Genomic DNA, 26,318 nt, shown 5'->3' with positions numbered 1-26,318 from the left:
TGAGCTACCGTTACTATTCACAGAGTAACCACTACGTCCCAGGAGCTGGACCTGGCTTTACAAATTTACTGTTTCAACTGATTCCTCCCATCAACCCTATGAGGCAAGATAACCTCCACTTGCACATGAGGAAGTGGACAGAGGGGTTCCAGCAGCAAAACCTGCGTAAAGACCCAGGTTTGCTCCATAAGCCTTGTTTTCTACTAGATGGCCCATTTCCCAAGAAGTGACTTGACCAGTTATTTACAGACAGGGAAACTGAGATTCGGTGGTCCTCCACTGTTCTGAGCGTAGGCTGGGAACTAAACACAGACCAGGCGATCACGCAACACACGGCCTAGGCTCTTTCTAGTGGAGGGGATGGGCTGTCCTTGCACCAGCCTCAACACGCACTCTCAGGGCAGGAGCGGGCACAACTCCGCATTTCAGTGGCCCTGCAGCCAGTGTGAAGAACAGGGATGTCTCCTCTTTGCTCTGCACCTGAGCGAGCAGGTCCCTGAGGCCATGGCCTTCAGTCTTTCCCAGACCACAAGCACCGGGGCTCGGAAGAGAACCAAACAGGGGAGAGAAAAATAGAAACGTAAGAAACACCATAGGCTAGCAGCCTCTGCATTTGATAAATATTTTAGTAAATCTCTCCCCAGGGCCATAGGCACCTGAGTGGGCCCAAGGCCGCACAGCGTCTCCCTCTGAGACCGGCCCTCACAGAGGGGCCCGCAGAGCTCTGTCAGCCCCCCTGAGGCCCAGGAACACGGGGCATCTGCTGGGATCCTTCCTTTCAACAGCTGCTTCGTCTTCCTGAGAAACTCGCTCCAAGAGGCCCCAAATCCCCGGTAAGCGCCTGAGCCATCAGTGAGCAAGTCATGCAGCCACCGTGATTAGAAAAGCACTTCTCTCCCCACAAACCTCTCTGTAATCAGCAATGATGGGCGGCGGACCGACACCCTCACCACAGTCATCAGGAATCTGACTTCCAAAAAGGGGTCACTCCATCGGGGAACCAGGGCCGGGCTAACAATGCCCTCAGAATACAATGCAGAACCTTTCTAGCAGGGCCAATTTGCATCAAAAACTCAGCTGGACTGCAAACAATTTGCATCCTTTCAGCGGGAACAGAACCGAGTCTGACCTTTCCCTCCAGGACCACTTTCCCATTGCTGTTTCTAACTGGTGTAAAAAGCACTCGTAGTCATACTCCAATTAGAACTCTTCCTTCGCTCAAACAGACCAATTAATGCACCCTGTCTGCCCCCTCTCAAGAGTCTCTCAATCTTCAGCTGATCCAGACAAAAAAGCACAAGCCGTCCTGGAAGTGATACAAGCAGGGAGCAAAGGGGAGGTGGAAAAGGTGGGGGAGGGGGGACAGAAGAGGGACACCGCCTCCCGGAGAGGGTGCCCCGAAGACACACAGCACCTCCCTGCGCTTCCCTCAGGGCAAGGCCACCTCCTGGCAAAGCAAGATAAACATCCAGTTTAAGGCTATTATCTCCTTTATTCAAAAAATAAATATTTCACTTTTGAGTCGACATATTTCAAATCACATTAAGCACAGAGAAGAAATACAGTCCCTTTGGAAATCGTGAACACATGTAGGCAAAGAGTCATGTTCTAAACAATGGGGATGGGGTGAGCACTGATTCCAAGCGATTCATGACCCATTCCTCCGCTCACCAGGTGGGGCGACATATCGATTTCAGGAGCAAGAAAGAAACACACACACACACACAACTGCTTTGAAGTCTGGAAGGCACATGAAGTGGACCATAAGGTGTATGGCACATTCACTGATAAAACGTTCCCTATTCCCTCCCAGGGAAATTGGAGAAACTTTAATCAAGTCAAAGACCAGAGAAGACAGGGTGCTCCAGCTTAGAGCTCAGCATCAGGAAAATCTCTGAATATGAAAGCCATTTCTCTTTTGCTTTCCCCCTCCCGGGCCTCGGCTCCCCACGCTCACTCGGTGATGGTGGGGCGCGTGGCCACATACACGAACACCACGATCAGGAGCACGACCACGGCCAATGTGGGCAGCACCACCGTGGTGATCTGCTGCCGGGCCTCCTGCATGGCCTGTTTCCGCTCCTTCTTGTCCTTGGACGTCTCCTTCTTGGGCTTGCCTTTGAGCTGCCGCATCTTCCCCGGGAGATGCTGGAGGGCGCGTCCGGAGAGGGTTTGGAAGGAAGGGCCACACTCCTCTGGTCAAGGCGCCAAACCTCCTGGGGAGAGAACGATGATTAAAAATGAACAGAAGGAAAGGGAAAAGAAACTACAAAGCGAAAGGCAACTGCTATCCTGCAGCTCAGAAGACGAGGGGGCAACAATAGGGCTCACGCGATAGATGTCAGCCCCTCTACGTAGCGGGTGTGGGGGTGAGCTGGATGTACCCTGGGGACCCGGGCCCATCAGTGAATGGGGAGTGGGTCTCCGGCCGTTCACTTAGGGCCTCTATGCATGTGTGACATGGAAGGCCTGGAAAGCACGTGGTCGCCACTGAGGAGAGGGGGCACATCACTACCGGCTGAGGCTCCCCCTGCTTTCCTCCCTGTTCGGAGTGCCACAGCCTCCCCAGCCAAGTTTTAGGGGCGAGCTTCAGGCCACCTGTGGACTCCACGCACGTGATGCCATCCTGTCCAAGCCCCGGGCCTCATCGCAGGCCAGCGCGGCCTCCCTGCAGCTGGAGAGGGCCCAGACGCATGGGCTTCTCAGTCTGGGCACTGGTCCAACCGTCCGTCACACATTCCTGAGCACCTACTGTGTGCCGGGCACTGCTCGAGGGGCTGAGGACTCCATCGCACCCTCACGGCACCCACGGTCCGGGGGTCCCCCAGAGGTTGCAGCCAGAGTGGATATCCGGGTCAGACAGACAACAGAGACCAGCTGAGCCTGCGGTCCTGCTGCTCACTCATAGTAGGATTCTCGTATATTCTGTGCCCCGAGGAGGTGCTCAGGTGGCGAAGCCGAGCTGTCAGGGGCCTGGGAACAAACTGCAAACCCACCGACAACTTTAGAGCAACAGCCTAACAAGTCGGATTCTTTGCTTTAAGCAACAGCAATCCTTTGGCTGATTATGAGATTGCGAAGGTGTCTGGCACCTCTCAGAGTCCCCAGAAAAGCCGGAGGACCAGGCTCAGGAAATGAGCAGGACAAGGGAAGCCGGTGGCCCTAACCAGAGGCCAACTCACACCACATTACCACCCGGACACTGCCACTGGAGCAGGAGGCGCTGAGGTCACTGCCGCTGTCCCTGGAGACTAGGTGTCGCTGCTGTCACCATCCAGGATGAACTGTCAGGCGCCCGGCTTCTCTGCGCCACCAGCTCCCGTGTGCGTCAGACTTGCCAAGCCAAGGCCCAATGTGCCCCCAGCCCAGCCTTTGAGTGGAGTGTTTTCTAAACACGGCCACGAGGTGGAGGCTGGGTACTGGACAGAAAGACATCTGTCCATCATGGTATCCTGGGACAAGCATAGACTTAAATGCTCTCAGGGGGTAGCACCTGCCAATACTCCTCCGACAAAGGGACTTCTGTAGTAACACGATCTTGTGTGTGCAGTTCGGTCGCAGGGCAGTGGGTGGCCTGTCACCATGCTGATGAGGAAGACGGCATTTACACCTAAGTGACCGTGTTAAATGGCAGAATCTGGAACGTGGATTCTGAGACAGAAGAGACCTAACTGTTGGCAGAGGAATCCTCATCGACCACTCTTCTCATCGCATACGGACCCTGGGATTTTTGTCTGATTACCCACGTCAGGCAGAGTTTCTTAGGGTGCAAGAGGACTCATTTTCGTGCACCGGGATGGCATAAGGCCTACCAAAAGCAAATATTAAAGTTCAGGGCAGCCCTATTTTGGCAAGTGTACAATTTCTGTTAGGCTTTTAAAAATACTCACTAGTACTCTCTTAACACCTGACAGGTGTAGGAATCCCTGGCTTTACCAGTTCTCCTTTTCCAGTCTTCCCCAGAACATTCAGACGGACCTGGCGTCACACCAGGATACCACTGACTGGCTGAACGGATATAGGCAAGACCCTCAGCCTCACTGGGCCTCACTGTCATAGCTGAACAACCAGAGCAGCTTCTGTCACAGAGGCTGACCGTGAGGATTGGAGAAGGCACACGTCCATGGTGCTCCGGCCACCCACAGGGGCACAGGCAGGCCACGGAGCCAGACAGAGCCGGCTCCTCTCCCCACAGCTCACCTGCCTGCCGCCCTGGGCGGCCTCACCGAACTTCTCTAGGTCCCGGCTACCCCCCGGGAGGGGCTAAGAATGGCGGTGTAGCCCTCACAGGACCGTGGTGAGGACAAGACGAGAGCCTGTAACACGGCGTGTGGCGTGGAGAAGGCACGCGATGCCTGTGAGCTGCTGCTACTGGGACTCACCCCAACAGCCTGTAAGTCGGATGCGACAGGCTTAACATCCCCATCTGAGATGTTAGGAGACCAAGGAGCAAGAGAAAAAATGTCCTGCCGCTGGTCACCCAGTTTGTAAAGACCTTCATCAGGGGCTTCTAAGACAGCAGTGGGCACATCCCCCGTCGGCTATGAAACCGCAGTCCCTCCCTGCCTGACACGGCCTCACAAAATTGTTTAAAAAGGGACAAGCCCTCTGGTTTGCAGCTATTCCCCTGTGGAGTTAATGGCCTGTCCAGTCTGTGAGAACTGGAGGACCCGCTGGTGCGACTCACGGGACCCCTCTCGGGACCGGCCGTGGGCAGGCAGCTCCGGGAGCCCAGAGTTAACAAGGGCCCTGGCTGCTCTGCTGAGCAGCGCGGACCCTGCCTTGGTCCTGCTCCTTTAGCGGCTGTCTGCACCTTCCCACGTCAGCATTCAAAGGCAGCGGCCTCCGTGTGACCAGCTCTTGACGTCTGTGAGATGCATTCAGAAGTTCCTGGAGACTTAGAAAAAAAAGCCTCAAATTGCTGGGGACAGTACAGGTCTGGTCAGGATTTTAAGTACAAACACATGGGTCTGAATTCTGGGCTCTCCGTTAGGCTACAGCGAGCAGCCTTCCTGCTTTCACTCACCTATGCTGTGGGCCTCAAACCACAGCCCATGCTCTCCTGGGGCCCAAGAATCAGGGAAAACATCTCTGTGATGACACCGGAGGAGGGGGAAGGGGGCCAGCAGGGATTAAAGTGGGGTAGAACAGCAGGAGCGGGAGGAACCAGGAGGAGAGTGGCCGATGGACCTGGAGGGGGCGGCAGAGGCCAGGTCATGGTGGGGGGGTGCTCATGGGCCATGGTAAGGAGACACGTTCTTATCCCAAGAGCAGCAGGAGGCCCTGAAGGGCCTCACACAGGGAGGCGCGGGCTTTAAAAAGCTCCGTCTGGCTGGCCGTGAACAGCAGGGCCTGGGGGAATGAAAAGGGGGACTCCTGGAGCGGGCCAGGGTGGGAGGGCGATGGATCCGCCTGGGAGAGGGAGTGGTGACAGGGAGGAGAGTGGAGTTGGGGCATACTTTGGGGGCACAACTGACAGGCCCTACTTACAGATTGGACGTGGCCTGAGAGGGAAAGGGGGAAAAATCACAGGTGAACCTACAGTCTGGAGCTTGAGCAACTGGCTGGCTGGTGATCCTGCCTCCCGAGCTGAGGGAGAAGGGGCGAGGGAAGGGGTGGATTCGAGAAAGAGCAGTAAGTGCTCTGTTCACACCTATCCATGCGCGAGGGTGCCTGTTGGACATCACCATGGAAATAGCAAGGAGGCGGCTGGAGCACTGAGTCAGCAGCTCGGTCTGGGCTGCAGACCTGTACTGGGAAGTCATCAGCTGTTGGGACAAGGTGAGCTCACTAAAGGCAAGGTAGACAGAGAAAAGGCCCAGCCTGGGCCCCCGCAGCACCGGACAACCAGAGGGCAGGTAGGGGACGAGCAAGCCAACAAGCCTGGGAACAGGAGGCAAGTGAAGGGGGGAAACAGAATAGAAAGTTCTGGGGCCACGAGAGCCAAGAGGGGCCCTGCTTCAAAACACTCCTGAGAGCTGAAGTGAAGACAGAGAAGCCTCTGCTGCCTGTGGCAACATGAAGATGGGACACGAGTGCCTTCGCGGGAACGGGAGGAGGGTTCAGTCTGGACCGACTACAAGCATCATCCACACACCGTTGCTCATGTGAGAAGAGAGACGCCTGCGCCGGAATATGCAAATGAACACTGCTTCCTTCACTGACAAAGTTTTGCCAGGGAAAAAGTCGGCGGGACCAAATCAGGCGTCGTGCACAGCTGCTGACTCTGGCGTAAGCTCCCAAATCCTGGCCGCCTCGTGATAACTGGGTCCCCGGCCGCACCCTGACCAGCACGAGCCCGGACAAGGGGCCTGCAGGCCCGAGGGCGCAGGACCTGGAGGGCTCCGGCCGAAAGGGAGGAAGGCAGGTGCTGAACACGTGGACAGCACCTGTGCGGGCGAGCTGAGGGCAGAGAAGGACGGCTCTGCCCTTGACGGACGCGAAGGCGCAACTTCGAATCCAACAGGAGGCAGGCAGGGAAGACAGGGACGGGAGGAGGCAGGTCTGCGCTGTGTGGTAGGAATGAGAGGCTTAGACTTCCTCCATGAAACAGGAAAGGCCTCCGCTTTGAGTCTGAGGAATAGCGAGGTAGGCTTGAGGAAAGAGCAGGCATGAAGTACCCATCCTGTCGGGTGGAAAAGCAAGCTTCGCAGGGAAACCATCAGCCCTTCTGGCTGAAGTTCATAGAGGCTTCATATCCAGGCCCTGCCTCCCTCTGGGCCATCTGAGGACCAGTGCGCCACAAGCTCTGGCTTCCGCTCCCTGGACCAGCGAGGCGGCCTGCGGGGCCAGGGCTGGCTCATCCAGGCTCATCCAGGCTCATCCAGGCTCAGCCAGGACCTCTGAAATGGTGGCTTGCCTCAGAAAAATGAGCTGGATCAATGAGCCTCTATTTCAGAAATCTATGCTAAGAAACAGTAAGGGACACTGAAGTTGGACAATCACACAGAGGTAGCCACCTGGGGAGCCATCGGATTCCCTGTGCAGAGACACCAGGGAAAGCCGGGTGGGGGAGAGCAGACGGGGGCAGGACAGGACTGCTCTCCTGTCCTTCTAGTGGAGTCCCTGTGCAGCCCGGCATACAGGGCTCTAGGCCTGCCAGTACACGGACATGTTTCTATCTTCTGGTGGTTGATACCTCTTTTATCCTGAGCTGGCTCCCCTGGATATCTAGCTTCCAGTGAAAAGACCCCTGGCTGCAGAACTGCTCCAGTTTCAGCCAGGACGCACCCAAAGCCCTGCCTCTGTCACAAAATCAGAGAGGGCAGAGTTCAAAGTCAATCCCGCATCTGTCTGACTCCGAAGTCGGAACAGTCGCCGCCCACCTGTGCCTCACCGCCCCCATCTCCCTGACCCACTCCCCACTTCGGGGCCACATCACTGCTTACCAGCCCCTCACAGAGAGGAAACGGAAGACGAAGCTCACACCGTGCGGTCTGGCTTCTTCCCAGCAAGCTGTGCAGGCAGGAAGGAGAAGCCACCAGCACCGTTCCAGCCTTACAACTGTGACAGCCACCTGGTACCCCCGCCGCCTCCAGCTCCCCTAACCCGGGAAACGGAAGACTTCACAAACACTTGAGTCCCACCCGATTCTAATGAAACTCCACCTGCTCTGCCCCCTCCCCCACCAGTGCCCGTCCATGGCAACTGGTCAGCACTGCAACATTCCAACTGGTGCCCAGCCTGTGTGGGCAGGAGGCAGGGAGGCAGACAGCAAGGGGTGGGGACACAGTCTTTTGTATAGAATCGTTTTAAGTTTATGATTTTTCTCTGATCTAGCCTTCCAGTGTTTTATGTATGTGTGTGTGTATATATATATATATATATATATATATATACACACACATATACACATATGTACACATACATATACTTGTGTAGATACATGCTTATTAAGTTCCTAATTGGTATTTTTCCAGGTTAGAGCTCATAATGTACATCCAGTATTGAACCCTAATAGAGAAACTGCCAGGAGCCAAGGTAAGAACCAGGGAAACCAGGTCTGAGCCTCAGCTCGGCCACGTCCAGTCACACAGCCACGGGCAAGGTACTGAACCTCTCGTGCCCTGACTTTCCTCCTCTGTAAAACGGGGTAAGGAAACCTGCTTTGTAGAAGTGTGGAAAAAATTAGGAAGGGTGTATTATCTGAAGTACCCGTACATTAACGGGCGGTGCTGGATGCTCAGTAAACGGCAGAGATAACCTGCTCTCCAGGGAGGTCCGTCCCGGGGAGATGCACACAAAGGGAGGAACCACCAGGGAATTCTGTGGGCTGTTTTTTCTCTCTTGCCTGCTGAAACTACCAGTCACCAATCTGCGGGTGGGCAGGTGGGTTCAGGGTCTGATGGGAGAAGGCTGGTTCCGGTTGAGGGAAGATTCAAGATTACACAGACCACCGCCAAGTCTCATATTCCAGAACTGCTAACCCTTCACTGCTCAAGGTAGCAGGCGGTCACCACTAGCCCCGTGTGGCTCCAGTATTAGAAATGCAGTTGTGGTCCAAATGGGGCTGTACAGGGGTGTAAAATACACACCAGACTTTGAAGACTTAGTACCAAAAGAAATAATGTAGAATGTGTCATTTAAATTTTTATGCTGATCCATGTTGAAATGAGACTTTAATAATATACCAAAATATAGTATTTCGATAATGAATTCTCATTCATGTTGAAATGACAATACTATTAATTTCACCTGTTTTCCATTTACTGTTTTAGTGTGGCTACTAGGAAAACCATATCTCCATGAGTGGCTCACATCACACTGTTCCTGGATCGTGCTGTGCCTGCCCCATACAATCAGGAGGACCACGGTCTGCGCTCTGAGGAGCTCCCACCCTGTGCCCGCATACCTCTGTGCCCCTGCCAACACAGCCCCTCTGCAGGAGGCCCTCTCCCCCTGCACTGTCGCCTGCCTGGTGCGCTCGCTCTCATCCTTGGTCAGCCCCTGTGTGCAACCAGCAGCAGCCTTCCTGGACTGAAGGCTCCCTCCTCGGCACTGTCTAAGCACTTGGTTTACGCCCCTCCTGCAGCAGTGACCAGGGGCCAGGAACCAGCGGGGGCTCTTATGTCCCCACTGTGCTGTGCGCTCCCAGGGAATGGCAACTGTTGTCTTGCTAGTAAAAATATTCCCCTGGGTTGGCATGGTGCCCCTCACATAACAGGTGCTCAGCAAACACCTGCTGGATTAAATATCACAGCTCCAACAGTCTAACAAGTGGTTCATCTTCCATACTAACCACAGAGTTAGAGCAGAAAATTCTACAGCACGGTAGAAAACGTTATAGTAGGAAAGAATAAAGTAGCTAGCTGCCACTTCTAAATGCTCAGTTCATTTTCAACACAGTCTTCAAGATTGGTATTCTTTACCCCCATCTTACACGAGACACTGAGCTTCAGGAGAGCATGGTGACTTGCCCAAGACCAAATACTATCAGGGAACCAGCGCAGTCTCAACCCCAGTGTAAACTCCATAAATAAGCACTCGTTACGTATTTAAGGAATGAATAGAATGAGGATTTGAACTCAGACCTCATTCCAAAGCCCACGCATCCTCTCGGTGTAACCCCACAACATCTCCCAGGGACCCCACAACAAAGACCAGCAGCTATGACTTCCTGAAGACTCTGTCCGGCTACCACACTAGAGCCATCTACAAACACACAGAACTCACGTGGGCTGTAATCCCATCTTGCAGACGAGGGAGGTGGGGCTTCGAGAAGGCCCCGGTAGCAAGTCAGCCATGCAGCTGGATTCACCTAGCTCTAGCTGGCTCAAGAACTGGGCTCCTCTTACTCCACCCAGCCGCTCCTGGTTGGCCGACATGCCCCAGAAGCACAGGGGGGGATGGGAGGCAGACTCCAAAGTCCACGCCTGTTCTGCCCATCTGCTCTGGAGGCCGAGGACTCAGGGAGGGTGTGCAAGAGGGAGCGCAGGCCCTCTGGGCTTGTCTCACTTGGCAGCAGATAAAGCCTGTTTCCTACAGCCAGGCTTGTCCTGATTCCCGAAAAGCCTCACCGCATGCCCGCCCTGGGCTGGGCCGAGGACCTGGGTTCAAGGATGCACCATATCCTGCCAGAATTTTCCCCGTGGGCCAGGCTGCTTGATGTCCCCGTCTTCACTGCTGTCTGTTTTCACCTGATGTCACAGGCTGCTGGAGGGATGCCCGCCGAAGACAGTGCGCCCTGGCTCAGTGACAGTGTTAAGCAGCTGCGAACTCTGTCTACGGCGCCCCTACATCTCCGCACAATCAAGGCGAGTACGGAAGCCAGGCCCCAGCGATGGCTCCCCACGGGAGACCACTCCCCCAGAAGACCGCCCGCCTAGTTTCCCTGCTGGGCACCTTTTCTCAGGTGCCGCGGCTCTCCTGTCTTCGGAAAAGGCAGTTTCAGGTGCTCATGGAGAAAATGGTTGCATTTTTCTCCTCCTTGAAAACCAAGCATCCCAACGAATGAACAACACGTCCAAAGGATGTATGGAGGGGGGTGTCTACTACCCCTTCTCATGGCTGCGTCATTACCCTAACAGGAAGCACTAGGAGGGCTGAACTGCTTCATGCCCCGCGCTAGGAGACTGGGGAAGCTGCCCTGGGTTCAGGGAAACATAAATTGCGTGCTTGAGAGCAGCAGCTCTGTGGTTCATCAAGTGTGCCTGCTTCATTTTATGTCCCTGGTATTTAGCCATAATGGGCCTGTGATCACTTCACTCCAGTCTGCCGCAGAGAGTGGGGGCAGGGGGTGGGCAGGCTGCCAGGAGAATTGTGCAAGAGAGGACTCCTGACACCCGCTAAGCACCTGCTGATAACATAAGCGCCTTCCCTGGGAGCACACACATGAACCCACAGTGACAGCCACAGGCACATGGGCTCCAGCCGCCCCCCACCGGCCCCCCGGCTGCTGACGGGCCACAGAGGCTGGGGGAGCTTTCCACCTGATGGCCAGCGGGGGGGGGGGGGGGGGCGGTCAGAGCTACCGACAGACAGAAGCCAACGGACACACACACACACACATGCACGGAGTTCTCTCACCAAGGGCAGAAGGAAGAAGAAAGTAGGTAATTTGGTGGAGGCAGTATCGGCTGCTCCTGAATAAAAACCCAAGAAGGCGAAAGAGCCTTCGGGAGGTTGCTGAACAACAGACATGAAAAGCTACGGTTCTGGCTAAATTAGCTAAGCACCATTCCTCTGGCACACTGGGGTTTACATGCGCCTGCCTGCGCGTTACCCTTTTCATCCCCGCGGTAACTGTGCCCGTTACATGTTATGGTCCTTATTGAACAAGAAGAAGGAGCACACGGAGCAGTTAAGCTCATGTCAGGGTTTCTATCCTTGTCCTGGCACTTTTAGGGTCTGTGGCCCTGGGCAAGTAACTCTCAGCTTCTAATTCTTCTATCTAGAAACTAGAGATGAAAGTGCCTGTCATTCAAATATGTTTTAAGGACCTACTGTGTGTCAGGGGATAGAATGAGGATACAGCTATGAACAAGACAGGCAGAATGCTGCCTCTGGGTAGTTTTCAAGGACACGGGGAGACAGGCAACCAACAGATGAACAGAATTGTGTCAGATGATGCAATGTGTTGTAGAAAACAGAAAGGGGGAGGGGTGGTACAGAGGCAGCACCTCGAGAGTAACCATCAAGGAAGGCTTCCTGAGAAAGTGACTTTGGACCAGAGACTCTAGGAAGTGAGGAAGTGACCTGTGCGCGTTCTTCGGAAGACCTTCCAGACAGGGCAGAGCATGTGCAAAGGCCCGAGGGCAGCCCCCACCCCAGAGGCAGTGCAGCGGCCGGCACAGCTAGAGGGCAGAAGGGAGCACGCAGAGGTGAGGCCAGAGAGGGAGAGGGCGAAGGTGAGATGGGGGCCACCGGAGGGCTCGGCCTGTATTTAAAAAGAGCACCGTTGGACAGCTGGCTGCAGGGGGTCAGGGCTGAGGCAGGGACACTGGTGAAGATGCATGGAAGATGCCTGGACATCATTCAGGTGAGACTCAGTGGCATGGTCCAGGGAAGGGGCAGATGTGGTGAAAAGTGGTCAGATCCTGAGTGCACTTTGAAGGCAGAGTCACACGATTTACCAGCAGACTGGAACTGGAGTGTGAAAAAAGAAAACGGACTAAGGCCTGAGTATGGGGAAGAACAGAGAGGCCGTTTAGGCGTGTGTGTAAGAGGCCAGGCAGGCTGAGTGGGGGTGTGGGAAGCTGGGACGCATCGAGACAGAGACTCTAATGGAGCCAGCGAGCACACAGCAGGAGGCAGGGGCCTGGTTGGGGGTGCAAGCGGGCTGGAGGCTGGAACGTGGGGCTGTCCGTGCTGAAAGCCATGAGGCTGGTGAGTGAGGGCAGACAGGGATGGAGCCCTGGGGCTATGTAATGCTTAGATCTGGGAGGACAGAAGAGGAACCAGCAAGACAGACTGAAAATGAGTGAAAGGAGGAAGACCAGGAAGAGTAAGGTGTCCTGGGAGGCAAGCGCAGAAAGGGCTCTAAGATTTGGTCACAAGCAGGTTTTGGGGGAGAGGTGAGGAGGGGGCAGCGTTATGAGTAGGTCCCAGAGAGGAAGGGGGTGGAGGGGATGGAGACCACCAGTAGGCAACTCTTCTCAGGGCAGGGCTCGGAGGCCGAGTGTTTGCACTGCAATCCCAGCCCTGGGATCTCGGGCAAGGTGCTCAATTTTCCCAGGCCTCCAATTTCTCATCTGAGAAATGGGGATAGGAATCACACCTAATGAACCGGTGAGAATAAGGTCTGGTACGTGCTCCCATAGTACAGACGGTTAGCAGCAGCATCCTTAGATTATAAAAAGTGGGTCAGAATGAGGGGCTATGAGGACAAGAGTTTTGCTCTGTGTGTTACGTAGTTAAGGCAGTTTCAGAATGTTCATATCATAGGGGGAAGTACACCAGGACAAGGAAAGAAAAAGAACTGACGAAGCACCCCTGGGGGGAACACAGAAGGTTCTGGGCCACCAGCGGGTTGGCCCTGCACCGGGGCCACCAGTGCGGTGCTGGGAGCAGGCCCAAGTTCTCATGCGACCGCCACTGGCTGTGCATGAACAGGGAAGAAGGCCATCAGCTTAGGACGCAGGAAGGAGGAGGAGCTGTCAGACGTCTGAAGAGCCAGAAACCACGAAATAGTTGTCCCAAGGGGCACAAATGCAGCCGAGGACTATCGTGTGACCGCGGCAGCATGCGGCGCACCTGCAGCCACAGGTCACAGATCTTGAAGTGAGGAGAGTCAGGGGGCGCCAATGGAGCAGGTGCAGGTGTGGGGGACCAGGGGTGGAGGACGTTAGACTGAACCAGGGTGGGGGTCTTGTCAGGCCAGTGTGACCAAGTGAGAGAAGGACGTGAAGACCGCATGGGATTACAAATGCAAGGTGCTTGGCATAGGCCCTGGCACCCCAAACACCACTGTTGCTCAGGGGGCTTACATGCCCTGCCCGCCGGGGCGTCCCCCTCCTACCACGACCACCTCCCCTCTGCCCCGAACACACACAGAGCTCAGGTCCTGAAAGCCCTGTTGACGCTCCATTCTGCTCCGTCTTCGGAGCTGTGTCCCTCTTCTCGGTTCAAGTTACAGTCACATTTGCAAGGACAACATGTGACAAGAGGAGACCTCGCCTGCTGGACTCTGGGAGAGCGGAGATGCCCATGTGCATGCAGGTCGGTCCCCGCGTGCTCCTCCCAAGAACCAGTGACAGAGCAGGCTCTTCCAGCCTCGAGGAAATAGTGCCCTTGCAGGACCTGCCCTGCGACCAGGTGAAGCTTTTGAGGTGCTCAACCAGCGGCTCCTCTCGCCGCACACGAGGAGGGCAGAGAGGAAGCAGGGCCTTTGATGGATCTTGTTATTTAACTGTGGACAGCCCACTGTCCTCCTTTAATGAGGAGTCAGAGAGAAATTCACAGCGACCAGCAACTTGGTTTCAAACCAGTTGACCTGAAACAAATCCAACCACAGAAACGACAAAAAAAAACCAACTCAAGAGAAAAGAAGTAATTTGAAATTCCTGCAAGAGGGTTGAGAGCAATGGCTTTTGAGATGCACAGAAAGCCACGGAGTTAACAGCGGTGCACACCACACAGCCCGAGACCAAAGTTCTACAAGGGAATACGGGAGCTTATGACTGACGAGCAACGATCTGGTTCCACATCATTAGAAAAATGCCCACTGCGATCCACTCACTTCCCAATCAGCTCATTGGCTGTGACCCACAGCCGATGAACACTGGACTGAGAAGACCTCCCCGCAGTGAGGGCCGCTAAACGGTTAAATCACATTTCGCAGTGGAGTTGTGCCAGCACAGGGTCCGGAGGTCCCTCTGTCACAGAGAACTGAAGCTGCCAGCGGAACAATTCCTGGTCAGCTGTGCTCTGGCCGGCAGAACCTGAACGGATGGCAGAAGACTCCTACTTTTGGAGAAGGGAGCTCTCTATCTCTGGGGGAAACCAAGAGATGAATGGGCTGGGACTCAGAAATCAGATGGAAGAGACAGACCCGGGTTCCGCTAGGACAGTCTTCTCCACCTCGATGAGTCACAGGCTGCTGGGGAATGAAAGGGAAGCAGCGAGCCCTGTCTGTGCAAGTGCCCGGAAAGGCTGCTGCTCCTCTGAGGCTGTCGCTCCCTCAATGGCAGCTCCAAACCCGTAGGTTCCCCCACTTCATGTGCTACTCCATTAGGTACTGGAAGACAACAGGTACTAAAGGAAGCATCGCTAATTCAGCACTTTGTTAATGACAGCTCCACTCTGTGACAGCTCAATACTAAAGCAAGGGTGCAGAGAAATTCAGGAACGCATGCAGGTCAGCCAGTTGTACGCACTGGTGTTTTGTTGTTGTCTCTCTCTCTCTTTTTTTTTTTCTAAGGCAGTGCTTTGCTAACTTGTCCATCTCAAATATGGCAGATGTGAGTGAACATTCATCCCTGGAGGCCAGGTCTGGGGCAGAGCTGCTGCAAGAATAAAATTTCATTTGTCTCCTCTTTTATCTAAAATGTCAAGCAATCGTCTATCACGTTGGCCCCACAATGTGCATGGCACTGTGATAAAAGCCTGCTGTGGCTGTCACTGAATGCTGACCGTGTCCCCGTGCGGGAGGCTCTACTGTGTCACAGGCTTCCAGCTGAGAGGCAAGAACTGAGGTCTGGGGCAGTTATGTCCCTTGCCCTGGACCCCAAAGCAAGTAAGTGGTGGGACAGATTCAAACCCAGACGGTCTGCTTCCAGAGCCCTGCTCTTACCCACTAAGCGACGTTGAATTCTCCTCCAACACATATCCATATTGGTCTCAATATCCTTTTTCTTTCAAGATTTATTTACTTATTTTTTGGGGGGGGAAGGGGCAGAGGGAGAGAATATCCAAGCAGACTGCCACTGAGCACAGAGCCTGACGCGTGGCTTGATCTCATGACCCATGAAAACAGAACCTGGGCAAAAACCAAGAGTCGGATGCTTAACCAACTGAGCCACTCAGGCACGCCTCAATATTCTTTAAGTTTTATTTTCCCCACATCTTTGGGTAAAATGTGACCCCAAGGAAGATGCCCCACAGGCCCCCCAGGGCTCTGCCCACATGCTGGCATGCTCTGGAGCACCCCAGGAATACAGCACCACAACCTGCTAAATCCCATCCACCGTCCTCTCGCTCCTACGGCCAGGCGTGAGCTAACCGACGGCCCTCGGCGTGCTGCGGTCTTCATGTTCTGGTAGACAGGAACCTCATCAACAGCCAAGATATCAGAAGCGCTGGTTGTTGATGGCATCTTTAAAATGAAAAACTCATCTCTAAGCTAAATTATAGTAAGTTAATTACAGAGCCTGGCTGATGGCAGACACACTGAGAGAGTGAGGTATTGACTGATTTTCAAGTGCAAACAGCAACCACAACCACATGCGCCCCAGACTGCCCAAGACTGCCCGTCTGCGCCTTCCTCAAAGAAAGAAAACTGAGGGCCTGCCCCATCAAGACAGTCGGCCTTGGCCTCAGAGGCTGGCAGGCGGCTCTCTCATCCATTCACTTAGCACACCCCTGCTGAGCGGTGGGGCGCTGGGGACTGGCTAATCCCACCGCCCAGTCACCCCCCCACCAATTCTCATTCGCACACTTACTAAGCACCCACCGCAGGCCGGGCGCCGACTACACGTGGTGAGTGTGCGTGCCGGGCACGGTCTTGGCAGTGCGGGTGGAGCGAGGAGCAAAACAAAGCCCCTGCTCTGACAGAAGCACGTTCTAGTGGCGGGAGACGGACAGGAGCCAAAGATGCGGTATGTCAGGGAGTGAAGTGCCATGCAGAAGACAAAGCAGCACAAGGTGACAGAGGCGGGACATGCTGTAACTCGGGGACCGGGGACTGCTACAAGGGACCGCGTCTGAGCAGAGAGCAGGGGCCTGGAGGGAAAGTGCAGCCAGCACAACTAGGGGAGGAGGGGGCTGGGCAGGGAACCGGGAGGGCGGAGGCCTGGAAGCAGGAGCCTACCTGGAAGGTGTGTGGACCGGTGCCCGGAGCACGCCCCACAGGAGCACGCCCCTGATGTCTGCAAGTGAAAGCAAGGGCGGGCGGAGGGGCGAGAAGATCAATCCAGAAAGGACTCTACACACCCACTGGGAATGTCTCAAAGCCTATTATTTGTGTGCCACTGCAGGCCTTGATTGCTGCTGCCCAAATTCAAATACTCTGCAAAAGGCAGCCCGTACACTAAGCAGCTATCAAATATTTACACAGCGGCCGTCAGGTTCTCTGAAGTCTCCAGGAGGGTCAATCTGGAGGAAGGGGAGGGAGAATGACCCCATCGGACAGCGGCCTCGGGCTGCCGAAGTTGTCACTAACAAAGTGGTAAATATTTGATCTTTAGTTTAAATACCACCTTTTCCTGCTGAACCTGAAGCTGTTTTGCCAAACTGAGCCATCAGTGAGGATGGTCTGGGCAAAGGCCACAGGACTAGAAGGCTTTCAGCGCTGAAGATGGGGCTGACTGATCTTGCCAGTGGCCTGTCTGCAGGCCCCTCGAGGTTCCCCTGGCCGGCAAAGTACCTGCCTCCACCTCCTGCTTCCTCAGTCTCTAGACAGAAGGATCTCACTTAATCCAAGCTCTGATCTCAGTCCTCTGGCTACAGAGTCTTCAGGGGTCCCCAGTGCCGACAAAACACAGTGCAGATTCGGCCTGGCCTTCTAGGCCCTGAGCGCTGAGCCCAATCCCATCCCCAAGGTCACATGGAGCAGTCACACTCCTGTCCCTCTGAACGTAGAGGCAGAACAGGTCAACACGTGCCCGGCCCCAGGGCTCTTCATCTTGGCCTGCTTTACACACTCTTGCCACTGAGAAAACGTCCCCGATCCCGAGTCCGAATCAGTTACCCTTTTGCCTACTCTTATGCCTTTAAAATGGCCTTCTTGGGGCGCCTGGGTGGCGCAGTTGGCTGAGCATCCGACTCTGGGTTTCGGCTCAGGTCTGATTGCAGGGTCGTGAGATCAAGCCCCATGTGGGGCTCCATGCTCAGTGCAGAGTTTGCTTGAGACTCTCTCTCTCCCTCTGCTCCTCCTTGCGCGCATATGCCTGCCCTCTCTCACTGAAATAAATAAATCTGTCAAACATCTGTCCCCTTCTCTATGCCCACTACCACTACGTCAGGCCCTCATCTTTGCTCGGGAGGAGTTCCACAACAGCCTCCTAACTTGTGTTCCCTGCCTGACATTTCTAAATCCTTCTAATCACTGCCTGAGGCAGCCGGCAAAGGACTCGACAACTTGCCCATCCCCACATGTGGGAGATGTGTGCGTCTTCTTTAGCAAAGGCATATGGAGGACTCATTTATGTATTTTTAAGATTTAATTTAGTTATTTGAGAGAGAGAGAAAGAGCATGTGTAGGGGGAGGGAGGAGGGGCAGAGGGAGAAGCAGACACCCCGCTGAGCAGGGAGCCCGATGCGGGGCTTGATCCCAGGACCCCGAGATCATGACCTGAGCCAAAGGCAGAAGCTTAACGGACTGAGCCACCCAGGTGCCCCTGGAGGACTCATTTAAACCTCATATAGGTTTTAAAGTCTAGTTGTTGGAAACTCTTGAGCCAAAACACATTCCTGGTATAAATATGCATTGTTTTATATGTTAAGGTTAACCACCAACCAAATCATGCTAAACTAACAGTGAGAAAGCCCAGCTAACAGTAATTGATAATTCAACATCTAGATTCTGAGCAATTACAAATGATCACTAATTCAGGATGGTTCTGATACAGCACGGTTATAGTGCCATTTCCAACATCTACAGGAAATCCAATGGCCTATAGGTCTGTGCTTCATAGGAGCCTGAAACATACCACTTCCAAGCGTGGTAAGGCAGCCAGACCCCAAAGGAACAGGAAATGGAGTCATTCATAAACTCCAGCAGGGCAGTAGTTTAACACCAGCCACATTTCAGTAACTTCTAAAAATGTCTTTGTGATTCCTGGTAGAGAGCCTATGGATATACCTTAAACTTGGAAGTCTGTGGCATTTTGAGTCCCACGCCCATGAAACCTGATAAAAGGCCTTGTGTGTCTGAGTTGGGTCAATGCCACTGAGAAGAAACCTTGAAAGTAGAGGCGAAGCCTACAGAATCCCTACTGCAAAAGACAAATCTGACCCAGGAACCCCCAGCGTAGAATCCCACGGGAGTATTCTGCATGATCGGGCCCCCAGCCCACTGGTCAGTGCTCAAGTCACGCCTCCCCCTGCAGTAGCCACAACCACCCCCATACAGTTCTCGGGGTGTGCCACGCCCTTGCTGACCTCTGGGGCCTCCGTCCATGCGGCTGTCTGAAATGCCCTTTTCCACCTCTTTTCTGCCAGTCACTCCTCCTGCTTGGCAAACTCCTCCTTCATGACCCATCTCATGGGTCGCACACCCTTGAAAGCATTTCAAGACTTTCTAGGCACCAAGGTGGGTAAGGGGCTCATCTCTGTGCTCCCCTGGCACCTCATAACGCCACAGCGGGTATCAGGATGGCCTCGCCTGCTACTCTCATTATAATCTTTGTAACTCATCAGACTGAACCACCAAACTGGTATCATAAAAAGTTACAAATTCAAGATCACAGAAAAGTGGTCTTAATTTGAGGCCACACTGCACCAAAACCACAGGTGGAATTTCAGGACTCCCATTAATTACCTTGAACGGAAGGCCCGAGGACAACGGAGAGTGTCACTCGGCTGAGACACATTTCCCTGTTCAAGTGTTTGTGCGTGCATGGGGCCACAAGCACACAAAAGTAAAGGTTACGGTTAAGGTAAAGAATACGAGTAGGCTTCAGGATAGGAGAAACGGGTTTAAAAAGGAAAGCTGCGCGCTAATATTTAGTGTGTTTCTTTTTTTTCCCTGTAGAATGTCAGTCTTGTCTTGTACTGACCTGGAACCAAGTTTCAGTCATGATTTCTGGAGCTAAAAGCTGCTCACGTTCTTACACTGAAATATGTGGAAGGGAGGCTACTTGGAGAACAGCAGGGGTATTAACATTTTAGCAGATTACATGTTGGTTAAATGCTTATTAAAGTTCCAAACCAAACAGCGGTCCACCTCTGTGTTCTAAGAGTTGATTTCTGGGGTTTGGAGGAACAAATCCCCTTCTATTCCATTTTCCAGAACACGACATCCATTCTAAGTACACGTTTCCCAGGCTGACAGTTATTTTATTGCCCTTGGAAAATCAAAAGCATCGCAGCCTGCCAAGGAAGTCAAGAGTGAAAGGTTAAATTGTCTCCCCAGCCACTTGAACATGACGTCAACAGTGCTGTGAGACCTCTAGGCAGGCCTGGCGCCCAGGCCATGTGGTCCTCTCCATGGGCCATGTTGGGCATATGGGATTCATCCAAGTGCAGGAAGAGGTCATGGACAGGTGTGAGTAAGGAGTGAAATGATACGATGAGCGTTTTAAAGGTCACCCTGAGTCCAAAGTGACGAGCAAAATGGAAGGGAAGTGGAACCAGGGCAAGCAGTTCAGAAGCCTCTGCAGGAACCCAGGCAGCTACTGGTGTCATTGGACTTGAGGGATGGACACAGGAGGGCTGCAGATGAATTCAAGATCTACTTTAAGAGCGTCGCAAGGACTTGGGGATCTGGAGGAAGAGAAAGGTGAGTGTTATCAGCCAACTCCCCAGTTTCTGGCTTGAAAAAGTGCATTAACAGCTGTGTACCCTAATGAGATGGAGGGAAGGGAGGTGTGCAAAGGGGCTGTGGTAGAAAGAGACCAAGAGATAAAAGTTGGACCCAGTGAGTTTGAAGTACCTACGAGACATTCAAGTTTGCTAGCTGCTGTAACAGGTGTAAAATGCCTTACAAAGCACAGAGAAGTCACGTGGAATGACAAATGCCTGGGCCTTTTCACTGGTGACCTTTCCCACCTTCCTTCTGGGGTACCTGGATGTCCTGCCACTGTGCCAGCTCAAGGTGGGGGGCATCACATAAGGAGCTTATGGGGCCAAACTCGGCCGGCCACGTGCAGGCTGCTTCTATGATGACCCTCAGTAGTGATGCAGATACCAGCTTTGGGGCCAAGAAAGCAGTCACGTTAGCAGTAAAATGATATTTGCATCATGCCACAATGGGAAGTATGTAGCCCCATATTTTCTTCACTTACAGGCATCATAATAGGTTTGCTGATTTCTCGATGTTGATGTTTTCAAGGAGTCCCAGCAGAAGGGCCTTGGTGCCTAGTCCTGTGCCCTGACGATTAGACAACTGGGAGCACCAGCCTGCGTGGGGGAGTCTGAGCTGGACTCTCTCCTAGGGAAATGCTCATTTAAGGTGGCATCAAATGCAGAGGAAGGTCTCTCTCCCTCAACAGAAGACCAGAGAAGACAGCCTATTTTAGGAAAACAATGACTCACCAAAATCACATCCTGCTCTTAAGTTAATACATCTCCTTCTGGACTAGAACCTGCTTTCCTACCATGATGGGTCTATTCCCAATTCCCCATCAAAGGACAAATCAAAATGTCATTTAACAATCTGCTTTCTAATTAAAATTTGAGCCATTTTTTAAAAATCACATTTAACCACACAATTCCACATGGCAATAAAGCACTGTGCTCTGCCGCCTTGATTAATACAAGCATTTGCAATTATTTAAAGGAGAAGGGAGAGAAAAACCATCATTAGAAACAGCTAGATAAAACCCCTGTTAGTGTCTTTCAGTTTACTCATAGAGTAAGACAGTGCAATATTAATGTAAACTAATTAAATTTCCTGCATTTAAATAAGCCCTAACAAAAAGAAAACTTAGAAGATTGACTGGAAGGTCCTGGAAGGAAGATTAACTACTTTTTCAAGAAAGCTGGGGTGGGGGGATAACACCAGGGTCAGGCTGCATCCCCCCCTTTTTTTTTAAAGGTTTTATTTATTCATTTGACAGAGAGAGAGAGAGAGAGAGCACAGCAGGGGGAGCGGCAGGCAGAGGAAGAAGCAGACTCCCCGCTGAGCAGGGAGCCCAATGCAGGGCTCGAACGCAGGAGGCTGAGATCGCAACCGGAGCAAAAGGCAGACACTTAACCGACTGAGCCACCCAAGCCCCCTCCAGGCTGCATCTCTTAACAGAAGGTCAAGGGTCTTCTCTTTGGAGGGAACACAGAGTACCAAGTTTTGTGATGGCAGTAGTGGCTTCCAAGCAGAATGACCAAGACGGTGCAGGGGAGGGAAAGCTGAACTCCATTCTTGCTGGTGACATGACCTCATGTAAGACATCTGACTGCTCTGAGTCTGACTGCCTAGGATTGACAGGAGAACACAAGCTGGTAATGTGGGCAGAAACATCCTGTAAATGTGGACGAAATGCAAAGGTAAGAGACACCTACTGGTTACTGGGAGGTAGGAAAGGTTAGGGCAAGGATTCTCAGTGGATGGTGACCAAGGAAACTGGGAGGATCAATAAGAAACTTCTGTGGGGTATTTAGCAGTACAGTACACAGTCTGAGAAAAGGAAGCTGAGCACTCATTCATTTAAAGCAAAAAGATCTGGAGCAGGGAAGTGGGTGAAGACGCAGCTGTCTGTTGAATGGAGCAGCTCAGGAGATCATGCAGACAATGGAGGAGGGGGTCTGCCATCCAGCAGACAGGAGGGGCCACACCACAAAGGGCCCAAAACCCCACCTCCTGCAACCCCATTCAACACCAGCCATGGGGAGGCCATGCTCCCAGTCACTGCTGTTCTGACTTGCCTGTCACCTCCCTTCCCTTTCAGTTGCTGGATTATTGCTCTTAACATGGGGCCATACTGCCCATACAAAATAAGTCAGATAGAAAAGCCTTCCTATTAGCTTCATTTCACCAACAGTCCAAATACAAAAGACATCTAGAGATCAACAATTTCTGATGAATGCTCGGAGAACAGAATCAATTTAAGAATGATAGTACAGGGTGGAGTGGTAGAGGGACAAAGTGAATCCATACAGGAGCCGACTGTCTAGTGGGGAAGGCTGATGTTCTGTTCATCCAATACACGTTTATGGAGCAGCCAGGCACATTCAGATATGCCCTCGAGGAGCATATTACAGAAAACATGCAAACAGGCAACTACAATCAAGTGTGGAAATAGCAGGCTGGTGGTGGGGGAAGTTTCACGGAGAAGGAGCCTTGGCAGAAGAGCGGCCAGGGGAGGGGCACAGACAATCATGTCAAGCTCATTACGACACATGTCAGTGAGAAGGAGATAGTATTATGGGGGTTGCAAAGCAGGAAAAGTCACTATCGGCCAGGAGGGAATAAAAAGGCTGGATTCCCAGGACGCCTGGGTGGCTCAGTCGGTGAAGCATCTGATTCCTGATTTTGGTTGAGGTCATGGCCTTGAGTGAGAGAAGGGTGAGGGTAGGTAGGGAGAGACACGTAGGGGGCTACGTGACCAGGCTCATAGAAATCCCAGATGTGGAGAAATGTTACAGACAAGATACTAACCAGAGAGAACAGAACATTAACAAATCCGCCTTGTTTATTCTAAATATAGACGAGATATCTTCCTAATATTTACAAATCCACCTTGTTTCTCTTAAACGTTACAGACAAAATAATTACCAAGTTCCCCAGTCAGTTTTCTATAAAAGACCCACCATAAAAGCCTCAGTGGCAACCCATTTGGGACCCCTCTCACTCTAAAGAGCTCTTTTCCCTTCCTTTCTGCTCTCACCTTCACTTAATCAACTTCCATTTCACTTCACCATTTTGCCCTCGAGATTCATTTTTCGATTCCGTGAGACAAGAACCCTGCAACAGTCTCACGGTCACGAGACGGAGCTGAGCTCCGGGGCTAGCTCCGCACTCAGCGGGGAGTCTGCCTAAGTGCTCCCTCATCCCACCTCTGCCCCCCACCCCTCGCGCTCTTACCCCTTGCACTCTCTCTCTCTAAATAAACAAATTAAATCTTAAAATAAATAAATACATAAAAAGCTTGATTTCCAGGGAAGTAACAACTGATAAAGACCTTCGGGGATCAACAGGAACCTGGCTAGGCAGAAAGGAAGGGGAAAGAGTACATACAGGACTGGGCATGTCTGAGGAATGCTGTGAATGGCAACCTCACCCCAAACTGGCTTCCCTTGTAAGAGAATTTTAGTAGGAACAAACGTACTTCCGTTTACCTCTTCCTCAACTTCAAGAACCTGCGGTTTGAGTACTTCCAGCAAACTGATTTCCAGTAAAGGAGACTTGAGTTATTCCTGTTGAGAAATCAGAAAAAGAGGTGTAATAGGTTTTGGGGAACCACCCCTCCACAGACCCCGTTTTGGGGGACACTCCCCCAGTCCATGCTGAGAGGGCAGTTCCATGGCTTCCCTCCCCAAACTGACAGGCTTGGAGATGGACAATGCCTCCCTCCCAACCTCCCTCATTTGAGGATGAAGACGTGCAAACGTAGGCAAGCAGTGGTGGGCCCTTATTCAGAGAAAGACACACACACCCAGGAGGTGAGCAGGACCATGCACTGTGCATGCAGCCCCTGAATTGAGGGGCCTTCCCGCTCCAGTTCTCAGTAGGCTGGTCAAGCTTTGCTCCCTGCGTTCCTGAGATTCCTACAACAAACCGTCTGCTAAGTAAGCTGGCCCGAGAGCATTGCAGTTTCTTGTAACCAAGAATCACTGACTTAAGAATACGAGATCCAGGGCTGGGACTAGAAAATGAGCCGAAGTAGAGAGTGAAGAAAGAGAGGCTTCTGGACCAAAGCTTTGGGAAAAATAAAAGAAGATGGGAGAAGGTGACCTGGGGCCTCTTAACGACTATCGCACGATAGCTGAGAGGGAAGGATGGGAGGCATGTATGAGACCCAGAGAGTAGACCCAACAGGTAATTCCTAAAATCCCAGCAATATGAAACATTAAGATGGAGGCCCAGATATTGGGAAAAGGGGCTCTTCATATGGGCATTATCCATAACAAAATGAAGCAAGTAAGAATTTCATGAAAATACAAAGATAGGAGACTCTGAAAAGCTATAGGAAACAAAGAGTAATTAACTATATAATGCCCATCTCTAGTAAAATAAGAAGTATAATAATTTGAAGACTGATTTACTGTGGGTTTTTTTTTTTTTGTCTAAAACAATAAACATTTCATTCATTCATGGTTTGGTGTGTCAACAATTAGTGCTGGGCTCAGCCAGGTTGTTTTTCTCTCATCTTGCCTGGTTGACATATGTAGCTACAGTCATCTGGTAGCTCAACTGGGCTGGGTGGTAGACCAGATGACCTAGCTCACATACTAGTGACTGGTACAGGCTGTTTGTGCTGCTTTTATGGTCTATTTTAGTAAATGTATGCTTTTTTCCCCCCTGAGAGCTTCAAAGATATATGCCTACCATCCTCTTGCCATATTTTTCCATTGCTTCTTGAGTTGGTCAACCATGAACTCACCCACTATTGGGGTTCACAAAACTAACCTCTTCTAGCCCCCCTACCAGGAAGTGACGATCTTGGTGAAGTTCAGAGATAAAGGTGTGTAAAAGGGAGGAGTGAGAGGCAGGGATGGAAAGGGTAAGGTTCTTCTGGGGCCCCGAATGCCGAGTTAAGTTGGATGGACTTTATTCCAGCAGCGTAAGAGTCAAGATGATTGTCATCTAATCCCATATTCTCTGAGAGATAATTACCACTCAGAAAATGTAGAAAGTTAAAATTGGGCTGCAGAGGGAAAATATGACCCAAACACAGAGACTGAAGCAGTCAGCTAGAGATGAAGTCAAGAGCAAGCCAGGACCTTCACCCCTGACAGGATTCCTTGCTGCTGCTGTTGGCTATCAGCACCAAAGGCTTTCCAAGATTCCCCTGGCTTCTGGGTCTTCTAAGCAGCCTGGTGTTCCAGGGGTTTTCACTCAGCAGGTCATGGAATAGCCCCAGGGACACCAGCTGACCTGCAGGACAGGCTGAAGGGCAGTGCTCCAGTCTGCTCACCCCGGGCCTGGCCCCCAGGAGGCTGGTACCTCCCATCTCTCTACTCTGAGCAGCAGAGGCACCTGTGTTCTCATCTCAGTCCTCCACTTCCTCCCTGGGCCTCAGTCCCCTCATCCATTAAACAATGGAGGGAGACTAGACCATGGTACTCAAAGGTGGTCATCCATCCAACTCTTCGCTGCTGGTTCACGACAAGATAAGCGCAGAAATTAAGAGAAGCTGAGAAGCTGTTATAGCATATGACACTGCCACATAGCCCAGCATGTGATCGGCGGGACTGTCTTGTTGAATGGAGCATATGTGAGTTTCTTGTAGCTGCCATAACAAATTATCACAAGCTAGGTGGCACAAAACAATACAAATCTATTCTCTCCCAGTTCTTGGGTCCAGAAGCCTGAAATCAAAGTATAGGCAAGGGCCACGATCCCTGCAGAGGCTCTGGAGAACGTGAGCCCTGCCTTCTCCGGCTAACGGCACTCCCTGGCTTGTGGCCACATCTCTCCTCCACTTCACTGCCTTCTCTGTGTGTGTGACATCTCCCTCTTCCTCTCTCTTACAAGGACACTTGTGATGGCACTGAAGGCCCACCTGGATAATCCAAGATGATCTCATCTCAAAATCCTTAATCACATCTAAAAGACCCTTTCTCTAAATAAGGTAACATTATTGGGACACATCTTTGGGGCGACCACTTAGCCCACGATAACTAATATGGATATTGCCCAATTTGTGTGTGACCAGTTCTACCTGTACTGTACATCCATGTCACAGCACCACTGGGGGAGAAAGGACCACCACCCTGTCTTTCGCTCAGCTAGGACCCCTGCTCTTCCTCTGCAGCCCTGGAGCCTGGGTTGGACGAGATCATATTGCAATGGGCACCCCCCAGGAAAGGAAAGGTAACAGGTGGTAGGGGGGTAAGACTGAGCC

General features: G+C 52.4%; 1 protein-coding gene and 1 long non-coding RNA gene across 9 annotated transcripts in view; one reads left to right on the top strand and one right to left on the bottom strand.

The window, feature by feature from the left end:
* Nucleotides 1-1,472: 1,472 nt before the first annotated feature.
* The window catches only part of SMCO4 (single-pass membrane protein with coiled-coil domains 4), a 57,161-nt gene continuing 32,315 nt past the window's right edge, over nt 1,473-26,318 (bottom strand). For 3 of the 8 annotated variants that reach the window (XR_004627111.1, XR_004627110.1, XR_860808.3), the window contains 2 exons: nt 23,590-23,667; nt 1,473-2,216 (listed from right to left, as the gene is read on the bottom strand). Coding sequence is in view for 1 of the 8 variants with exons in the window: in XM_019809327.2 (XP_019664886.2) it covers nt 1,883-2,216; nt 9,673-9,824 (486 nt within the window). In the remaining 7 variants the exon portion in view is untranslated. The other 5 variants (XR_004627109.1, XR_002144479.2, XR_002144478.2 and 2 more) reach the window with 3 other exon arrangements.
* LOC109491104 lies at nt 7,458-9,146 on the top strand. Its single transcript, XR_002144480.2, has 3 exons — nt 7,458-7,720; nt 7,920-7,980; nt 8,718-9,146. It is a non-coding gene; the product is annotated as an uncharacterized LOC109491104 (long non-coding RNA).

This window comes from Ailuropoda melanoleuca, chromosome 8 (genome assembly GCF_002007445.2).
Source record: "Ailuropoda melanoleuca isolate Jingjing chromosome 8, ASM200744v2, whole genome shotgun sequence".
Taxonomy (NCBI): Eukaryota; Metazoa; Chordata; class Mammalia; order Carnivora; family Ursidae; genus Ailuropoda; species Ailuropoda melanoleuca.
Note: the sequence above shows the minus strand (reverse complement) of the source record. Positions and strands in the feature narration are given on the sequence as shown.